Raw genomic sequence first — 17,099 nt, 5'->3', positions numbered from 1 at the left:
GTCGAGTTGACGTGGCCTACTGACCATGGCCCATGGCCCATGTACAGTAGACCCGTGAAGATTCCGGGTAGAATAGGTCTTCAGCAATCCATGCTTGCAGTAAAAGGTGACTATGCTTGTTGTAAAATGCGACTAACGGGATCGGGTGGTCAGGCTCGCTGACTTGGTTGGTCGATAAGCTGAAAGAACCATCTCCAAAGCAGGTGTCATCTGCGGCCAAATGCGGTAAATACTGGTTGCAAATATCTTCATCTGTTCTTTGGAATGCAGGAGGGGTGAGTGCGTTGAACGCAGGTTTTAAATTATTTAACTTAAAATCAGGTGGTGTCAGATTGATGTGGGAGGAAAGCACGACGTGATGGAGGTTAGACGTTTACCACTTCTGTGAAACCCAGGAGCAGGGGTATGGTGCTGACAAACCTAGAAACATAATCGTGGCGAACCGGTATTCGAACCCACAATCATAGGTTTCTGGCGTGCCCAACGGACGCAACTCTGCACAGCGACTTGCGACGCCTTAGACGACTGGGACACACGTAATGCAGGGAAAATCATCAACACTTGAAGTCAGCGGCTAGGACAAGGCAAGACGGATGTCAGATCGGTGACGTGGCAAGGGCGGCAGGTCTTTGGCTCTGGAACGTTACAGGCTGGACTTGACACAACAGAAGGTTGATGCTGCAGTCTCTCAAAGACACACAGAAATGAGGAAACCATCATTACTGATGATAGTTTGAGAATATGGTGTTTTGTAATTCCATTCTCACATTTACATATTTATAATTACAAACGGTTTTATTTCCTAAGCAAAGAAAAAACCACTTGTCCAAAATGTACATAATAATTACCTGGCTGTTGAAGTTATAGGTCAATATGTAATTGAATTACCTTCTTTCAACAAGTACATTTTACTTCAGTAATTACCATGGAATGAATCAATGTCACTGTATGTTTTTCTCTCAAGCACTGTTTTTCTTTCGCTTGTTAGGAGGTGTCAATGTTGCTATAATCTTGGACTACATTCTTCCTGTACAGTCTTGGCATATTCTCAAATATTTTCGCCTCAACATATTGTTAAGCGTCGATTCCAAAATAGAAACAGTTTGTTGACCCAGAATATGTACGTAGAAGTGTGAAACCATCAAACAACCAACAAGTGGTACACAGTCAACAAATGTATTACACAATTAACTAGGTTTACAAATTACTGCACAGCAATTGGTTGGTTTGTTGGTTTGTTGTACAACGCAGCTCTCAGCAATATTCCAGCTATATGACGGCGGTCTGTAACTAATCGAGTCTGGACCAGACAATCCAGTGATTGAAGTCATGAGCATTGAACCACGCATCATCATCACATACATCAACTAAGTCAGCGAGCCTGACCACCCGATCCCGTTAGTCGCCTTTTACGACAAGCATAGTCACCTTTTACGCCAAGCATTCAGTGACAGTTTATAATATGATGGCAATAGTCAGTATCAAATACAAAAACAGAGTAATGATAGCAAAACTCAGTGATAATAATATATCCACCCAGCAGCGACAGTGGTCAAGAGATGGCCTAGGCAGGGAACTCGATGTGATGAGTGCTCCTCACACGAAAGCTTGTCTTGATGAAATGAAATGTGTGAGAGTAAATTACTCAGTTTGTATTAATTTCGCCTTGGTCTCGTCTGTGTAAGGTGTAACTCTATGAGATTAACGACAAGGGATGTGTCTATATAATTCCAGAACATTCAACATGTAGTAAAGCCCTAATTTACTCAGTTCCAAAAGTGCGTGATAAAGCTTAGACTAGATACCAAAAGAGATACACACACGCCCTATTCTTGACAGATAGTCTGAGCATTATCTAGATATTCATTAGAATTGTTCCAGGTTGCGAAATACACAACCTTCCTTATCGGTTGTCAAGGCTTGGCAACACCTGCTGTCTTCCAGCACCTCAGCCGATATCAGAGATAATATACTTCTACATGAAGTAACATTCAGCGTGTTCAAGGATATGATCGTCTTGTGTTTATTTGGATTGGCGTGGATACTACCGTTTACTGTGTCCCTGCACACAGAACATATCAGGGTAAAAACTGACCATGTGTTACAGGTAATTGATGACATGTATGTTGGCGTCACCATCGCCGGCAGTCAACTGAGGTCCAATCTGAAGTATCACAATGTCAGGTACACATAACATCTGTACAACTACGTCTGATCGGTTTGTTTCATGAAGTTTGTTACGTTATTTACGGGCTTGTGCACGGATCCTGGTTGGTCGGTGGGAAAGAAAATAAACAGAGAATGCATTTTTTAGGGTCATAGGAATACATAAATAACCGTTTCCATAGCCACCAAACATCTCGATTTTACGATTCGTCAATATCATGAGTATGTGTATAGGTCTTCAACAACCTATGCTTGTCATACAAGGCGACTAACGGGATCGGGTGGTCAGGGTCGCTGACTTGGTTGATGCATGTCATCAATCCCAATTGCGTGGATCGATGCTCATGATATTAATCACTGGATTGTCTGGTCCAGACTCGGTTATTTACAGACCTCCGTCATATAGCTAGATTATTGTTAAGTGCGGCGTTAAACAACCAACCAACCAACAAACTGAAGGCTGAAGTTGTTGGAATTATGCTCGAAATATAGGACAAGTTGTTGACTGGACAGTTGAAGTCTTGTGGATATATTTTTGTCACTCTGAAGCATTATGCTTAGAAGAGTATCCATTCCACATCAAGCTGACACGTGTTATATGTATAGTTATTTTCACGATATAGCAAAACGGTCGAACCAATGTTGCAATGTTCGCGTAGAACACAATACCTAACATTGTAATCAGTATCCTTGCCTATGCTTATTCTCGTACGATGTGGAACCTGGACCACTTCACTGTCACATGTTTGTTCGGAGCCCGATTCAGGATACCGTAACCTACAGTTATAACAAACTCAAATGGACCACAACTTTAAGTTCGTTATAACCGCCTTACGTTAAAACATACATACATCTATGCAGTAAACGCCGGGGACCAAAAATCATGTTCGTAATATCCGTGAGTTCGTTATAAGCGTATTCTACTGTACATGGCGTTGAAATATCCCTCATGCATTTGACATAAGTACTGGGTAAAAGTGATGTATCAAAGTAGACTGATTATACACTAAAGTATGTACTTATTAATCAGTGTCTAGTGCCATAGCAAAGCTACGGATGCTATTATCGGTTAGCAGTTGTTTCTTCAAGATATTTACAGCTTCTAATTTGACCGGGATGTCGGGTAGGCTGGTGGTAAGTTAAAGAGTCATGCTGAAGGTCCCGGTTTGTTTCGAAACATCGGTACCATGTGTGAAACCGATTTCTGGTGTCCCATTCGTGATGTTGCAAGAGTGCTGCTGAAAGACCCATAAAATATAACTAACTAAGGCACTACAATTTGAACATCAGCATATTTTCTCTGTTTTAACAGCTCTCCAAAACTGCTGGCTCTTGGAAAAGCTTTAGCACCGGGGTATCTGAGAATCGGAGGCTCATCAGTGGACGCCATGGTGTTTGACCCGACTCACAATATAGCTACTGGGGAGCAGTTCCAACTCCCAGGTGATAGCTGTATGAAATCGTTATATCTTCCCAGAAAAAAAAGCTTATCACTGTACTTCCCAACGGTACTACAGAGGCCATAATGGCTATACCGGGCTACCTGATACAAACTAAATATATAATCCATCACCAACAAGAGTCGACTCATTTTGATTAAGCTTTTGGTCATTTTGGTCTGTTCGTTTTCTCTCTACAAATGAAAATTTGACCGAAGTTTTATGCACAATGGGTTCTGAAGGTTGGATTGAATTATACCTGTAGGGACATCTGATTTACAATAAAAGTTATATATTTTGCTGTACAGTAAAACCTAATTTGTGCGGACCGTGGTAATATTGAAATCCCGTTTTTCGAACATCGCAGCTGAAGATGCTCACATGTATAGAAAGGAACAGTACTTCGTTCCCACAATTCGTTAATCCGGACATTGCTTGACTGAGAACATTGCCGAGGTTGCTGGTTGACACTGCATCAAATAATCTTGTGACTGATGGATTTCTTTATTTACATAATCTGATTCCATCCGTCACGCTTTAAGATTCAGATATGAGCAAGTATAAATTGTTTGATAGGCATTACTTAGAAGTTCACGGATGACAAGATAGACACAATTTTATGGATAACAACTTCTTTAATACTTTTAAAAGCGACGTTTCGGTATAGATCCTTATACCGTTGTCAAGCAAGACTTGCTTGTCTTTCTTGACAACGGTATAAGGATCTATACCGAAACGTCGCTTTTCACAGTACTAAAGAAGTTTTTATCCATAAAAGTGTGTCTATCTTGTCATGAGCAAGTATGCCTTGACTCATTATTAAAACTTATAAACGTAAACAACGTATTATTAGAACATACGCAAATTGAGAAACACATATTTTCAGTAAACATCTGGGATGATCTCAACATGTATGTTCACAAGATTGGGCTAAAACTGGTGATTGGTCTCAACCTGATGCTCCGCAATGGAACTAAGTGGAACCCATCAAACGCTAAGCAGTTGCTCAAGTATTCCTCTGACAAAGGATACACTTTTGCAGGGATTGAACTGGGAAATGGTAGGTTTTGAAGCCATGTATATGTCGCATCCACCACACATAAATAATATCCCTGTGGGCAACAACTTAGACCTGTATGCGATAACCAAGAAAGATCGGTGGTCAGGTTGTTCATCTGCGAGCGTTCATATCGTACTCCAACAGCCTAGCCTGTCTGATCCGATTACCTTCATCCCACTGTCATATTGCTGTAAAGTTGCGACTTTGAATAACAGACAAACACAACGTATAAATAGAGGATTATCTGCTTCATTCATATTGTCATCAGTGTTAATACTTGAAGAACGATTTAATATACAGTCACGTACCGTTGTGTGCAGGTTAAAGGGGCGTACGTTAATACTTCGAGTACAACAGTGTTTGACTGTATTTTGCATATTTATTCACTTCGCGACAAATGTAGCACAATTGATACAGGTTTTCCTGTCATGCTTGATGTATTTATTATCATTGTACATATTTTTCATTGAGAACCAAACTTGTACTATCGTCACTGGAATACTACTGTCAGTGATGTTCAGCTGGGAAGCGACTACAAGGAACTGAAACAAGTACTTCAAGGAACGGCCTATAAGGACAGTCTCATCCTTGGACCTGACATAGCCGGTTATAAAGACAAGTACATTAAAAAGTGTGTACCAAATTCACGTTGCACACCCTGTACAACGAGGGAATAAGCTGCATGGTGATGAGGGCAAGATTGTTGTTGTTAATCTTAATTGAGCCATATCTATGACTAGTTTGTACTCTTATTAGCATTCTCTATGTTAGAAAAAAAATCACACATCAGATGTGCTATTTGCACAAATGCTAACGACGGTAATGCAAAAGTACTTTCTTTGTCCATACTAACTCTCCAACGTGACCGTGCATTTCCAGCTTCGTGTCCCATGGGGGAGCCATTGTCATAGACGTATTGACCATCCATCAGTGAGTATACTTTCTTCCGGGTGAAGTATCAGAGACATTGACTACAATACAGTTTCAATGTCACGTGTAACAATTGAGGGTCACCTTACATAGTCAACACATTGCAGATGACAACATATATATTCCGAAATAATAGGTAGAGGTAGCAATGGGATAGTAACTGCTGTACATGTTGGTAGAATTCTAGGAAGATGGATTGAACATATTAAATTGATCACTCTGTGTAACTTCTATATCATCAAGAACAGGAATGTATTCATGACTAAAAGATGAGAGGAATGAAGACAGCAAGGAGCATTTGTACAGCTGATTGTTGCATGTACAGAAACGCGGTTGAGATTTGCTGTATTAATTATGAATCTTTTCAGTTACTACTTTGATGGACACACCGCCAAACTGAAAGACTTTTCTAACTATTCTATAATGGATCATCTTATACATGAACTACAGACAGTGATGAGTACGATCCGAAGCTATCATGGTCTGGTGGCGTGGTTAGGAGAGACATCGTCCGGCTATGGGGGTGGCACACCTGGCATAGGTAACAGATATGTGGCTGGCAATCTGTGAGCATTTTAGTTATCCTTCTGATTTATTTTTTTTTATTTCGATTGAAACTTTTTCTGGCTCACAAAAAAGTATCAAAGAACGAATATAGAATACGGATGTCAGCGAGAACACCTTTCGAGGGAGTGCTAGCATACGTTGATGTAGATGCAGATTGTTCTGACGTGTAGAAGTTCACGCTTACACGGGTATTACATGACGCTGCTGCTGATGTCTGTAGCGCCTCTGCAAAACAGTTCTATATGGCTGATATATTGCCGATGTGACGTTAAATCTTGACTCAAACACTCACTGTAAAACAATTATATTTCGTTTTATAATGATGCAAAAAGTGGCATGTTATAAACGGATCACTCTGTGTGTATGTAATATAAAAATGTTGACTGTCATATCCTTATTCCAGGTGGCTTGATAAACCTGGTGTATCAGCAAAATACGGCTTAAAAAGAGTCCTTCGACAGTCACTCTTCGGAGGGCATTATTCACTTATTGACAATAACAACAACCCTACCCCTATGAGTATACGTATATACTGTAAACATCTCCTTAGGTCACGTTAACGATCGCCAACGTCATTGTGTCGGTGCTCCTTTGTCGGAATGCCGCATCATAAAAATTCAGCTGTACCTGCCGACTGCAATGGGTTCTGGGTGAGCAAATTGTTTGACTTGCATCATCCTATCACAGCATCAACTGCTGGTTTTCACGTCAAGACACATTTTACAGCTTAAATGACAACCTTGCCTCTCTTATAGTGACGCACACCATTATGCCTTTTGACAGGACTACTGGTTGACACTTCTTTACAAGAGACTTGTTGGCAACAAAGTATTTGATGTTCCATCTTCATCTAACAACCTCCGACTGTATGCCCACTGCACGAACCTTAACAAGTGAGTTGTTCAGTCACACACTTAATTCACAATCTGTTGAAATAGTTTACTAACAAACGTTCACCTAAATTACACACATACATTTTCCAACCTTCAAACAATGTACAAAATATCCATGACATCACAGTAGAAATCACAGACACAACCAACATTATAGCAAGGAATTAGAGTGAGTGATCGAGTTCAGTTCAACGCCGAATTTGAACACTATTCAAGTTATATCACGGCGTTTTATGGTAGTGAAGCAAAGCAAAAAGTGATGCAGGTTTAAAACCTCTTGTGAAATCCACGAGCACCGGTATAGAGCTGACAAACCTAGAAACAAATTTGGGCGAATTTGGGATTTGAAGCCTCGTTCATTGGTTTATTGCGAGACCAAAGGATGAAACCCTGCACAGAGAAATGTCATGCCCTAGACGAGACCTTTACCTCCACTAAAAAGTAGTGCGTGGACATGCTCAGAAGACATGGATACATTTAATTAAAGTAAATGTACAATTTGGTTTTTCAGAGACAAATAATGACGATCCCAGAAAAGCAATATTCTAACTCCTACGTAGCACTACCTCAAAATACTTTTCAAACAAAGTCAACATTCCAAAATATTCAAGGTAAACTTTATAGTTCTGGTACGCATTTCATCTATTTGTGTGAATGTTTGTTTAACACAACAACAACAACATGATATCAAAGTTAAGATAGACACAAACTTTGAAATTAACAACACAATTACACCTTTGCAAAAAGCTGTCACCTCATTGACTGTTATTTTATCCTTACATGTCGCCAACTGAATTGTATGGAAAATTCACAAAAAGGCAATTGGCAAATCAAATGGCTAGATTTCTTGGATATGCATATGTCCTGGATACATTTCATTCGAGTTCACAAGCTATAAAGCCCTATTTCCATGTCATGTTTTTATTCCATGTGACAATCCTGTGGCGGCCAGCAGAATCTCAGTATAGTGACTATGCGTGTGAACAGAGCGAATGTGACCTAACAAACAAATGACGTCAGATCACACAAAATGACATCATGATGTTTTACATGTCCGTCATGTGCATGGACTATAAACAAAACAGCGACTGGCAAAACAAATAGCTGGATTTCACGAACGTAATGCTAATTATACATACTGACATTTGTTTTGACATCATCGGTTTATGTTTCAGCGTGTACAACTACATGCCTGGCAGTATCACAGTGTATGCTCTTAACCTAAATAGTGACCCCGTAATCCATACCATATCGGATCTCAACATCAAAAGCGTGGACATATTCTGGCTGACTCCAGAGGGGGGAGATTTGAAATCACAGTTTGTATATAATTTGTTTTCTTTCAACCATTGTGCTTAATGATTTTTCTTGTATCACAAACTCATGAGTCAGTAAATATTTCATTGTGAATTTTGTCATGATCAAATGCCGAGGATAATAAGAGACACAGACCTGGGTGAGTAATATAAGACCTTTTGCTGATGACACATCTTTGTATGTGATCATAGAAGATCCTGATACAGCGGCTCATTATCTAAATAATGACTTGGACAGAATTTCAGAATGGGCTGCTTGATGGCAAGTTAAATTTAGTCCCGAAAAATCTTAATCTATTCAATTTCCCCTTAAAGTAAACCCAAGTCGCAAACCTAAATTACATATGAAAGGTACAGAAATCGATGATGTGCAAAGTCATATGCACCTTGGTATTACTTTACAAAGCAATTGTACATGGAAAATGCACATTGAGGATATTGTTAGGAAATGTTGTCCTCTGGTTAATTGTTTAAGAACTTATAAATATCTTCTATACCGAACTACCTTAGAAACTATGTACAAATCATTTAATTTACCAATTTTTGATGATTGTTACAACTGTACCAATGAACAAGCTAACGTTGTGGAAAAGTATATGCTCTCAGAACCACATTTGGCCCTGTCAGGAGTTCGAGGCATCAGAAGATTTACAATGAAACAAATTGTAAGTAATAAAAAGACAGAAGATACAGTTCAAAACTGGTTATATTTTACAAAATGAATAACCATTTTCTCCCCGGAATATCTTTGTAGACTTATTCCTAATACAGTTTCGGAAAACACAAATTATGACTTAAGGGATAAAACTAATCTTCAAACAGCGAAGTGTACAAAACAAAAGCTTATGCAGATTCATTTATACCAGTTACAACACAACTTTGGAATATGTTACCAGAAAACCTAACGGGGGCCGTTACACAATTTAAGAATTTGCTTCACGTAATGGGAGATAATGGTATACCCTGGGATTTAAATTATGGAAGCAGATTATTTCAAATTATTCAGTCGCCTTAGGCTTGGCTGCAGCGATCTTATCGCAAATCAGTATGATAGACATATCTTTGACACAAAAACTTGTTCCTGTGGATATCATACCGAAGATGCTTTAAACTTCTTTTAGTGTGTACACATTACTATGTTCTTTGAAATGAAATGTATTTTTACCAACATTGTTATTTTTTACAATCAGTGCTATGCGGAAATGCGTATTTGAATAAGGAAGAGCAAATCCTGATATTAGATTCTATTCAAAACGTCATACTAAAAACAGGCAAATGTTCAGTTAAATAAATTTCTTAATATAAACTGCAATTAGATATATTATATATACACATCCAGCTTGACATGTACAATTCATTTGTTACATTTAACCTTCATTGATGTATTTATTGTAACATGTCCTATGTGTAAAGGAGCGGTATTAACATAAGCGCTTCCCTTGTTTTCCAATCCATTTTCACATTTTTGTGAAAATACATATGTTTAAACCACATGGGTGAATGTATGTTGATTTGCTGAAGTTTATCTGAGCATACACACACACACCATGGAGACAGGACAAACTGCAGGTCCATATGAAATAAGTGAAGACGAACTTTAACATACAAAGGTGAACACATGTACAATGTGTGGACAGGTGAGAAAACAATCGTGAGTGAGTGAGTTGGGTTTAACGCTGCTTTTAACAGTATTCAAGTTATATAACGGTGTGTCAGCTTAATGTGGGAGGGAAGCCCGAAGTGATGCAGGTCTCAGACGTTTGCCACTTCGGTAAACTCCCCCCCCCCCCCCCCCCCCCCCCCCCCCCGCCTCCCCCTAAAAAAACAAAAAACAAAACAACAGAAAGATGATCAATGCATAATGTGCTGACAAATAAAACAGTTTTGATTTATTTTTTTCCAGAAAAGTACAGCTCAATGGCAAGACACTGGAACTTGTCCACAACCACATACCACACATGACACCAAAAACTTTGGGAACTGGGACAATGAGAGCACCTGGAAACTCTTTTGGGTTCATCGTCATCCCCGACGCCAACATAGCCGCATGCCGTCCACAAAGCCATGGTCCCATTATCGAATAATTGAACCAGCACTCTTTTCCTAAACGTTTTAATAAACGTTTTCCAGAAACGCCATGATGTTTGTGTTTTTAAAATATAGGCGTGTGTTGAAATATGTTAGACAAAAAACATAGCAAACTGAGCAAACCAATGAATAACTGAAATTTACGGAACAAAAGGTTTTCCCAAACAAATCCCTTGTTTCAAAGAAGACATAAGACGGTTGTTTACCTCCATAATTCACAGGTTGCGTAATGACAGGATCCCAAACTAGAACTTTGTACCATGCGTGCCCACAACGGTGATTAGTTAATAATATGTTTAAGAAAAAGGTTAAGGCCTATTTGTTGATGATTTGATTTGGATCTGTTTCCAAATAATAACGACAAAAATTCCGACTTCATAATAACCTTGTGCTTATTAATCATTATCATATAGGAACATGCTTACAGATGCTTCATTCACTCTGAAAGCTGTTACTTTGATCAAACAACTTTTGAGCAAGAGTCGTTTGACGTTCTAGGCAATGTTAGTAGAAACTGCATTGGGGCGGATGTCATCTAAAAGTAACATGTTAAAATTAAGTTTAATAATGTTGTTGGTGGCGTAAAATAAAGAAAACATGAATACATATTTTGACACATCAGTTGGTTGGTTTGTTTCCAGTTGTTGTACTAATCAGGCAAACACTGTTTGAAAAAAGACTGTGCTCGAAATTTAATTCTTGTTTCACATTTTGTGACATATAGGTAAAAAGGTAACAACCAATAGATGACAGATCAATACATTTGAATAATATATTAAAGAAGAAAATAAAACACTCTAGACAATATGCAAACCTGAAAATTAAGAAATAGACACAAAAGGTGTATGTGTACAAATGCATAGACACATATTAATCATAGTGTTTTGTGGCAGGAGAGACTGCTGTTGGTGAATTCCTGGGCATGGTCAGCTGCAGCAAACGGCTGAGGCGCTCATACAATATCAACAGCTGCAGTGAAGATGTACCCGGAAATGGGATTTGCTGTTGAGGACAGCACTTGAAAGTTCGAGGGGTTTTGTGACGAGACAGATTCGCCCGGCATGATGCGGGCAATTTTAGGCCTTTAACGACATGCATCTACTTGCACCGTGCAGAAGGAATACCTATCTCAAAACACCAGAAACCTGAGGGCATCCAGCACATTTCCGGCTTCAACAAAGGAGCACGTGCCTCTTTCAAGACGTTGAACAGTGACAAATTCTGGACATTTGAGTGCAAAGTTATATAACCTGTTTATTGTTGCTGGCCCTTGCTGGTTGAAGTTTCACTCCAGCTTGATGACAGTGTGATAATCTACATCGACACCTCACTACATGCAACAAAGCAGAAGTTCTTATCCATAAAACTGTACGATTTTTACTGTTGGAGAAATCCTTACCAGATATTCAATCCACTGAACAGATTATGTGGTCATTTGCAGATTTGTTTCATAACAAGATTCAGAGAATACGAGATCTCTGAAAGAAGATGAAACTGAAATAATGTTCTGAATGCTACCACCAATACATAATCTGTACCTGACATCGTCCACAATGGCAAACCTTGTCATTTACAAGAACAAGACCATCTTCCTATGCTCAAAACCCTTTAATGAGTCTGAACTCTTTACAATTCTCAAAACGTCATGACCAACATCTTGCATACTTGACCCAGTTCCTCCTAACGTTGTTCTGAGTAACATTGACATTCTTCTACCTTCCATCACGTCTGTTCTCATTTGCAGAAGGTAAAATGCCTCTCACATTCAGTAATGCTATTATCAATACACTTCTCAAGAAACGTTTACTGGATCCAGATGATCACACCAGTAAAGATTCCGGAGTAGAATAGGTCTTCAGCAAACCAGGCTTGCCGTAAAAGGTGACTATGCTTGACGTAAGAGGCGACTAACGGGATCGGGTGGTCAGGCTCGCTGACTTGGTTGACGCATGTCATCGATCCCAATTGCGGGGATCGATGATCACTGGATTGTCTGGACCAGACTCGATTATTTACAGACCGCCGTCATATAGCTGGAATATTGCTGAGTGCGGCGTTAATCAACAAACCAACCAGATGATCACAACACGTATGGGCCTGTGTCTTACCTGCGCTTTACAGCTAGGCTCATTATGAGAGCAGTCGGGAAGCACCTGCAACATCTCAAGCAGCACAAATTATACGACTCCTTACAGCCATCACCACAGTACTGAGATATCCTTGCTCATAGTCCTCGAGTGGCATCCATCGTGGAAACGTAGCACCACTTGTTCTGCTGGATATTATCTACACTATCGACCACCACAGAGTTCTGAATCGTCTCCGTGAGGACTTTGGTATTCAGATTCGCTGTGCAGATTTGCGTCCCTTGGGCACGTCAGAAACCTATGATTGTGGGTTCGAATCCTGGTTCGCCCCAAGTATAACCTTCTACCCTGTGAATATGAGGAAGCCAAGTTCTGCTGGGTACAGGACGCACAAATGCATTCATTTCCCACATACCAGTAATTTAAGGCCCTTGTAGGGACAGTGGTGCGTTACGCTGAAAATCAAATGTTTTGACAGAATTGAACCTGGTTCTGAGATTGCAAAACGTCGAACAAATTCCTCTAGGTTTTGCAAATCCACATGGTATTAATTCCACTTGTCTCAAATACTTGTCTCTGAGAAAATAATAAAGGCCCTTCTTTGATTGTTTTGAGGATGTTGGTTAATCTTTGAGACAAGGATTTCGTGGCACATGTCCTGGATACTGTCATATCTCTCATTTTGACAGTAGTGATGCATGCTTTAACATACTGGTATTACATGTGGCATTATTTGATATACCACTGTCTCTGAGAAAATAATAGAGGTCCTTCTTTGATTGTTTTGAGGATGTTGGTTAATCTTTGAGACAAGGATTTGTTGGCACATGTCCTGGATACTGTTATATCTCTCATTTTGACAGTAGTGATGCATGCTTTCACATACTGATATTACATGTGGCATTATTTGATGTGCCACTGATACCAAATTCTTTGATCAAACGATTATAATTATGTGGTGATGCTAACACAGAATGGTTTTGTTATGTTGAGGCAACAATTACAGATTTTTTTTTAAATGTAGGGTAGCCAGGCTTCAGGTGACAGCTGACTGGGACAGAATGGGTTTAGGCTCATTCCATTTCCTCGTTTTCAGTTTATGCATTCTACCAACAAGTAGATATTGTTGCAGAGCATCAATTGTTCCCCGCCATATAATGTCAAATGCAGAGGAGAGGATTGGTGTAAAGTAGAATTTAGTTGTTATTATTGTAGATATCTTTGGAAATCACAAAAAAAGAAACAGTGTCTTTAAATAGTCAGCACAAGGAAAACCAAGGCAAGAAAACACATTACTAGGCCTGTCAGGCAGAACTTGGTATATACCCACTATTAGTACCAGTAATATATAGAATAATTTATTGGAAGTCATATATAGATAACACAAGGAATGTCATTCTAAAAACATGCTTTGGCAGCAAATATAAATCTTTCTGGTCAAAATATTGGCTTGGTTAAATATAACAAACTTTTGAAATAGTAAACATACAAAAATGTAATGAATCCACTGTAAATAAATTTCAGTCCAAATGTAAAAACATGTTCACGCATTTATTAAGGGATTCCTATTTATCCAACAGAAACTTAAGAACATACAGGTTGGTTAACTCATCTATAAGTATTGAGAATTATCTTACATTATTTTTAAAAAGAGCTCATAGGTCACATTTCTCAAAACTTCGTACAAGTAATCACAAACTAAAAATTGAATCTGTTAGATATACAAAACCACCAACCCCACTGGAACAACGTCTCTGTGAAACATGTTATGTCTTAGAAGATGGGCAAACACTATGCAATGTATTGTATAAAATAGAACGAGAAAGAGACTAACAAATAATTCTCAATCATGATAAAGAATTTGGTACACTCTGTTAAAAGGAACATTTCTTAATAATTTTTACCAACAGTTATACATTAAAAAGTTCCATGATCGGTTATCATATTTACAATTATAAACAAATTCCTTGTATGTTCAACATTATCATAGGTGTGCTCAATTCATACAATTATGATATACTTGTTTTAAAATAAGATTGTTATAATGTACCTCCTTTGTATTTTGAATTTACCTGTGTGTTTTGCACTTATTGTGCATATATTTTGAAGTTGGCGTACGGAGGCACGGTTGGTCCAATCGCCTCGGGCGCTGTATTCGCTACGCAGAGTTGTGTACCTTGGCACGCCAGAAACCTATGACAGTGTGTTCGAATTCCGGCTCGCCCCGATTATATTGTCAACATTAATACCTGTGCTCATGGATTTCACCGAAGTGGTGAACGTCAAAGACCTGCATCATTTCGGGCTGTCCTCCCACGTCAAGCTGACACGGCATGATATAAGTGAAATACTATTTAAAGTGGCTATAAAGCCAACTCACCCATTACCCGTGTGTACGGTTCCGTTTATTTACCTTAGGTTGTGTTGTGATTACTGCTGGTTTAGAAGAATGTTGCTATGTTCAACCCAAATGTCGTGAATATATCATGCAACCGTATTACTGGTTGGGAAAATAATTGCAAACTACAGTCCATCCTGTTGATTTCCTATGCATCCAGCAGCAAAACACATACATGGTTGTCAAATCTTTGTCGAAATAACTGTCAAAGCAATAAACCATGCAGAACCGAAAACCGCCGCAAGAAACGGTATGAATCATGCATTACATACAGTGATCTACTTGAAACAATACTGTGCATAGCAAGCACCATACATGTGATTATAATGACAACTAATTATAAATTTCTCATGTCAAACCCGTTGTTGTACATATGTTGTTGACGCGACATAAACTTATGATCTCACACACTCATTCATATTACTCGATTACGGGGTAGAATAGGTCTTCAGCAACCCGTGCTTGCCGTAAAAGGTGACTATGCTTGACGTAAAAGGCGACTAACGGGATCGGGTGGTCAGGGTCGCTGACTTGGTGGATGCATGTCATCGATCCCAATTGCGTGGATCGATGCTCATGAAATTAATCACTGTATTGTCTGGTCCAGACTCGATTATTTATGTATGGTGTTTTGTCACTAATATCCTAACTTTCATGCAAAAGATTTACAGAATTCAAACGTTTGTGGACCGATTGCAAGAGTTCTGTTCATGCTCGATCTTCTCTGACTGATTTGATTCCATCATTTATTTCTGTTGTGTCTCTCAAACAAATCAATCCTCAAAGAGTACATTCAGTGCCAAATACGATGTTTTTCGCTTGGAATGTTATGTCTTCAAAATGATTTGTACAGTATGATTTAGCTGTAAAGTTCAGATTTGAATTCAGGATCAGTAACCAAACTACATGGAGAAATACCGCATTGAGATTGGATCGAAAGAAACATCCCTTCCAACTTAACTGAGCATTTTTTAAGATGTTTGAGTCATCGTTTTTAAAATAGAAGTAGCCTTCATGATGAACATACATGTAGGTCTATTTCAGGATATCACGAAGGGCCACCCGAGGATAGCAATCTAAACCTTAGTGTCAACACGTGATTCTTAACACTGGCATGTAAAATGTGACTGTCTGATGACGGATGTGACCGTGGACCTTACTGCTATTACTTGTGATGAATGTATTCATTCGTTTATGTGCTTGTTTACAAACATTATCAAGAAGAGATGCCTTCGAAATGATGTTTATTCATCAAAAACAAACGGATGTGGGATGCATTTTCCCACTGGAACATCTAACATATTTCTTAAATTAAGACTAAACAAAGGTAACGTCCCCATGTTGATCAGGTTTCTGTACATCTGAATAACATGGTCTGTCATGTTTAAAATCTACTCAGATAATTAGGCTGAGCTACCTTTGTTATGGCACACAGTCACTTAGGTTTGTTTTACGCCATAACTCGTTGATCTGCAGCAATGCAAAAAACTTTTTGACAACTGCTAAAATGATAATCCTCAACGACAACGACTTTTTCTTTGTATCTAATATGTCTGATTATGATATTTAAGATTAGCATGGACTGCCTCCGTGGCCTGGTAGTACAGCGGGGTTCGATCCCCGGCCACATCATACTAAAAGACGTTAAATGATGGTACTTTTGTGGCGCTCGGCATTAAGGGGCTGAAACAAGGACTGGTCGGCTCGGTGTCAGTAAACTCTGTCTGAGTGGGGTATGTTAAACTGCGGCTTGATATCTCAGTGAGCTGGCACTATAAATCAGCATCAGTCCGGACTAGTACAAGCAGCCGCACAAACACACAAACGTACATTCACGTCGCTATATATGTGCAATTATCTTGGACGCGACGTTAAACCCCATTTCATCTCACCTGTGAGGTTACAATGTGCTAACGCAACCACTCTCTACGGGAACAGGTAAGATTACCATGCTCCATGAACAAAATTATGATGTGAGCCTGACTCACCAGTACGGCAGTAACACATTGCCAAGCGACCAATAAAGAGCCGGGGTAGAATAGGTCTTCAGCAACCCATGCATGCTTGCCGTGAAAGGCGACTATGATTGACGTAAGCATAAGGCGACTATGATTGACGTAAGCATAAGGATCGGATGGTCAGGCTCGCTGAAATG

The 17,099-nt window shown here is 39.2% G+C and overlaps 1 protein-coding gene across 1 annotated transcript; it reads left to right on the top strand.

Moving 5' to 3' along the window:
• The first annotated feature begins 220 nt into the window (after positions 1–220).
• Positions 221–10,501, top strand: LOC139477809 (heparanase-like). Its single transcript, XM_071260223.1, has 11 exons — positions 221–225; positions 1,945–2,184; positions 3,479–3,609; positions 4,492–4,665; positions 5,137–5,296; positions 5,545–5,595; positions 5,964–6,161; positions 6,566–6,676; positions 6,945–7,055; positions 8,231–8,374; positions 10,275–10,501. The coding sequence occupies exons 1-11, from the start codon at positions 221–223 to the stop codon at positions 10,453–10,455; spliced, it is 1,506 nt and encodes a 501-aa protein (XP_071116324.1). The 3' UTR covers positions 10,456–10,501.
• The last annotated feature ends 6,598 nt before the right edge of the window (positions 10,502–17,099 follow it).

This window comes from Haliotis cracherodii, unplaced genomic scaffold (genome assembly GCF_022045235.1).
Source record: "Haliotis cracherodii isolate W230 unplaced genomic scaffold, xgHalCrac1.p SCAF_36, whole genome shotgun sequence".
In the NCBI taxonomy this organism is placed as follows: domain Eukaryota; kingdom Metazoa; phylum Mollusca; class Gastropoda; order Lepetellida; family Haliotidae; genus Haliotis; species Haliotis cracherodii.
The sequence above is the reverse complement of the archived record's forward strand: the minus strand, read 5'-3'. Positions and strand labels throughout refer to the sequence as shown.

Excerpts from the sequence above, each read along its gene's own strand:
- LOC139477809 (XM_071260223.1), top strand. Across the intron at positions 5,297-5,544 it reads AAAGACAAGTACATTAAAAA|CTTCGTGTCCCATGGGGGAG; the intron begins GTGTGTACCAAA and ends GTGCATTTCCAG. Across the intron at positions 8,375-10,274 it reads GGGGGAGATTTGAAATCACA|AAAAGTACAGCTCAATGGCA; the intron begins GTTTGTATATAA and ends ATTTTTTTCCAG.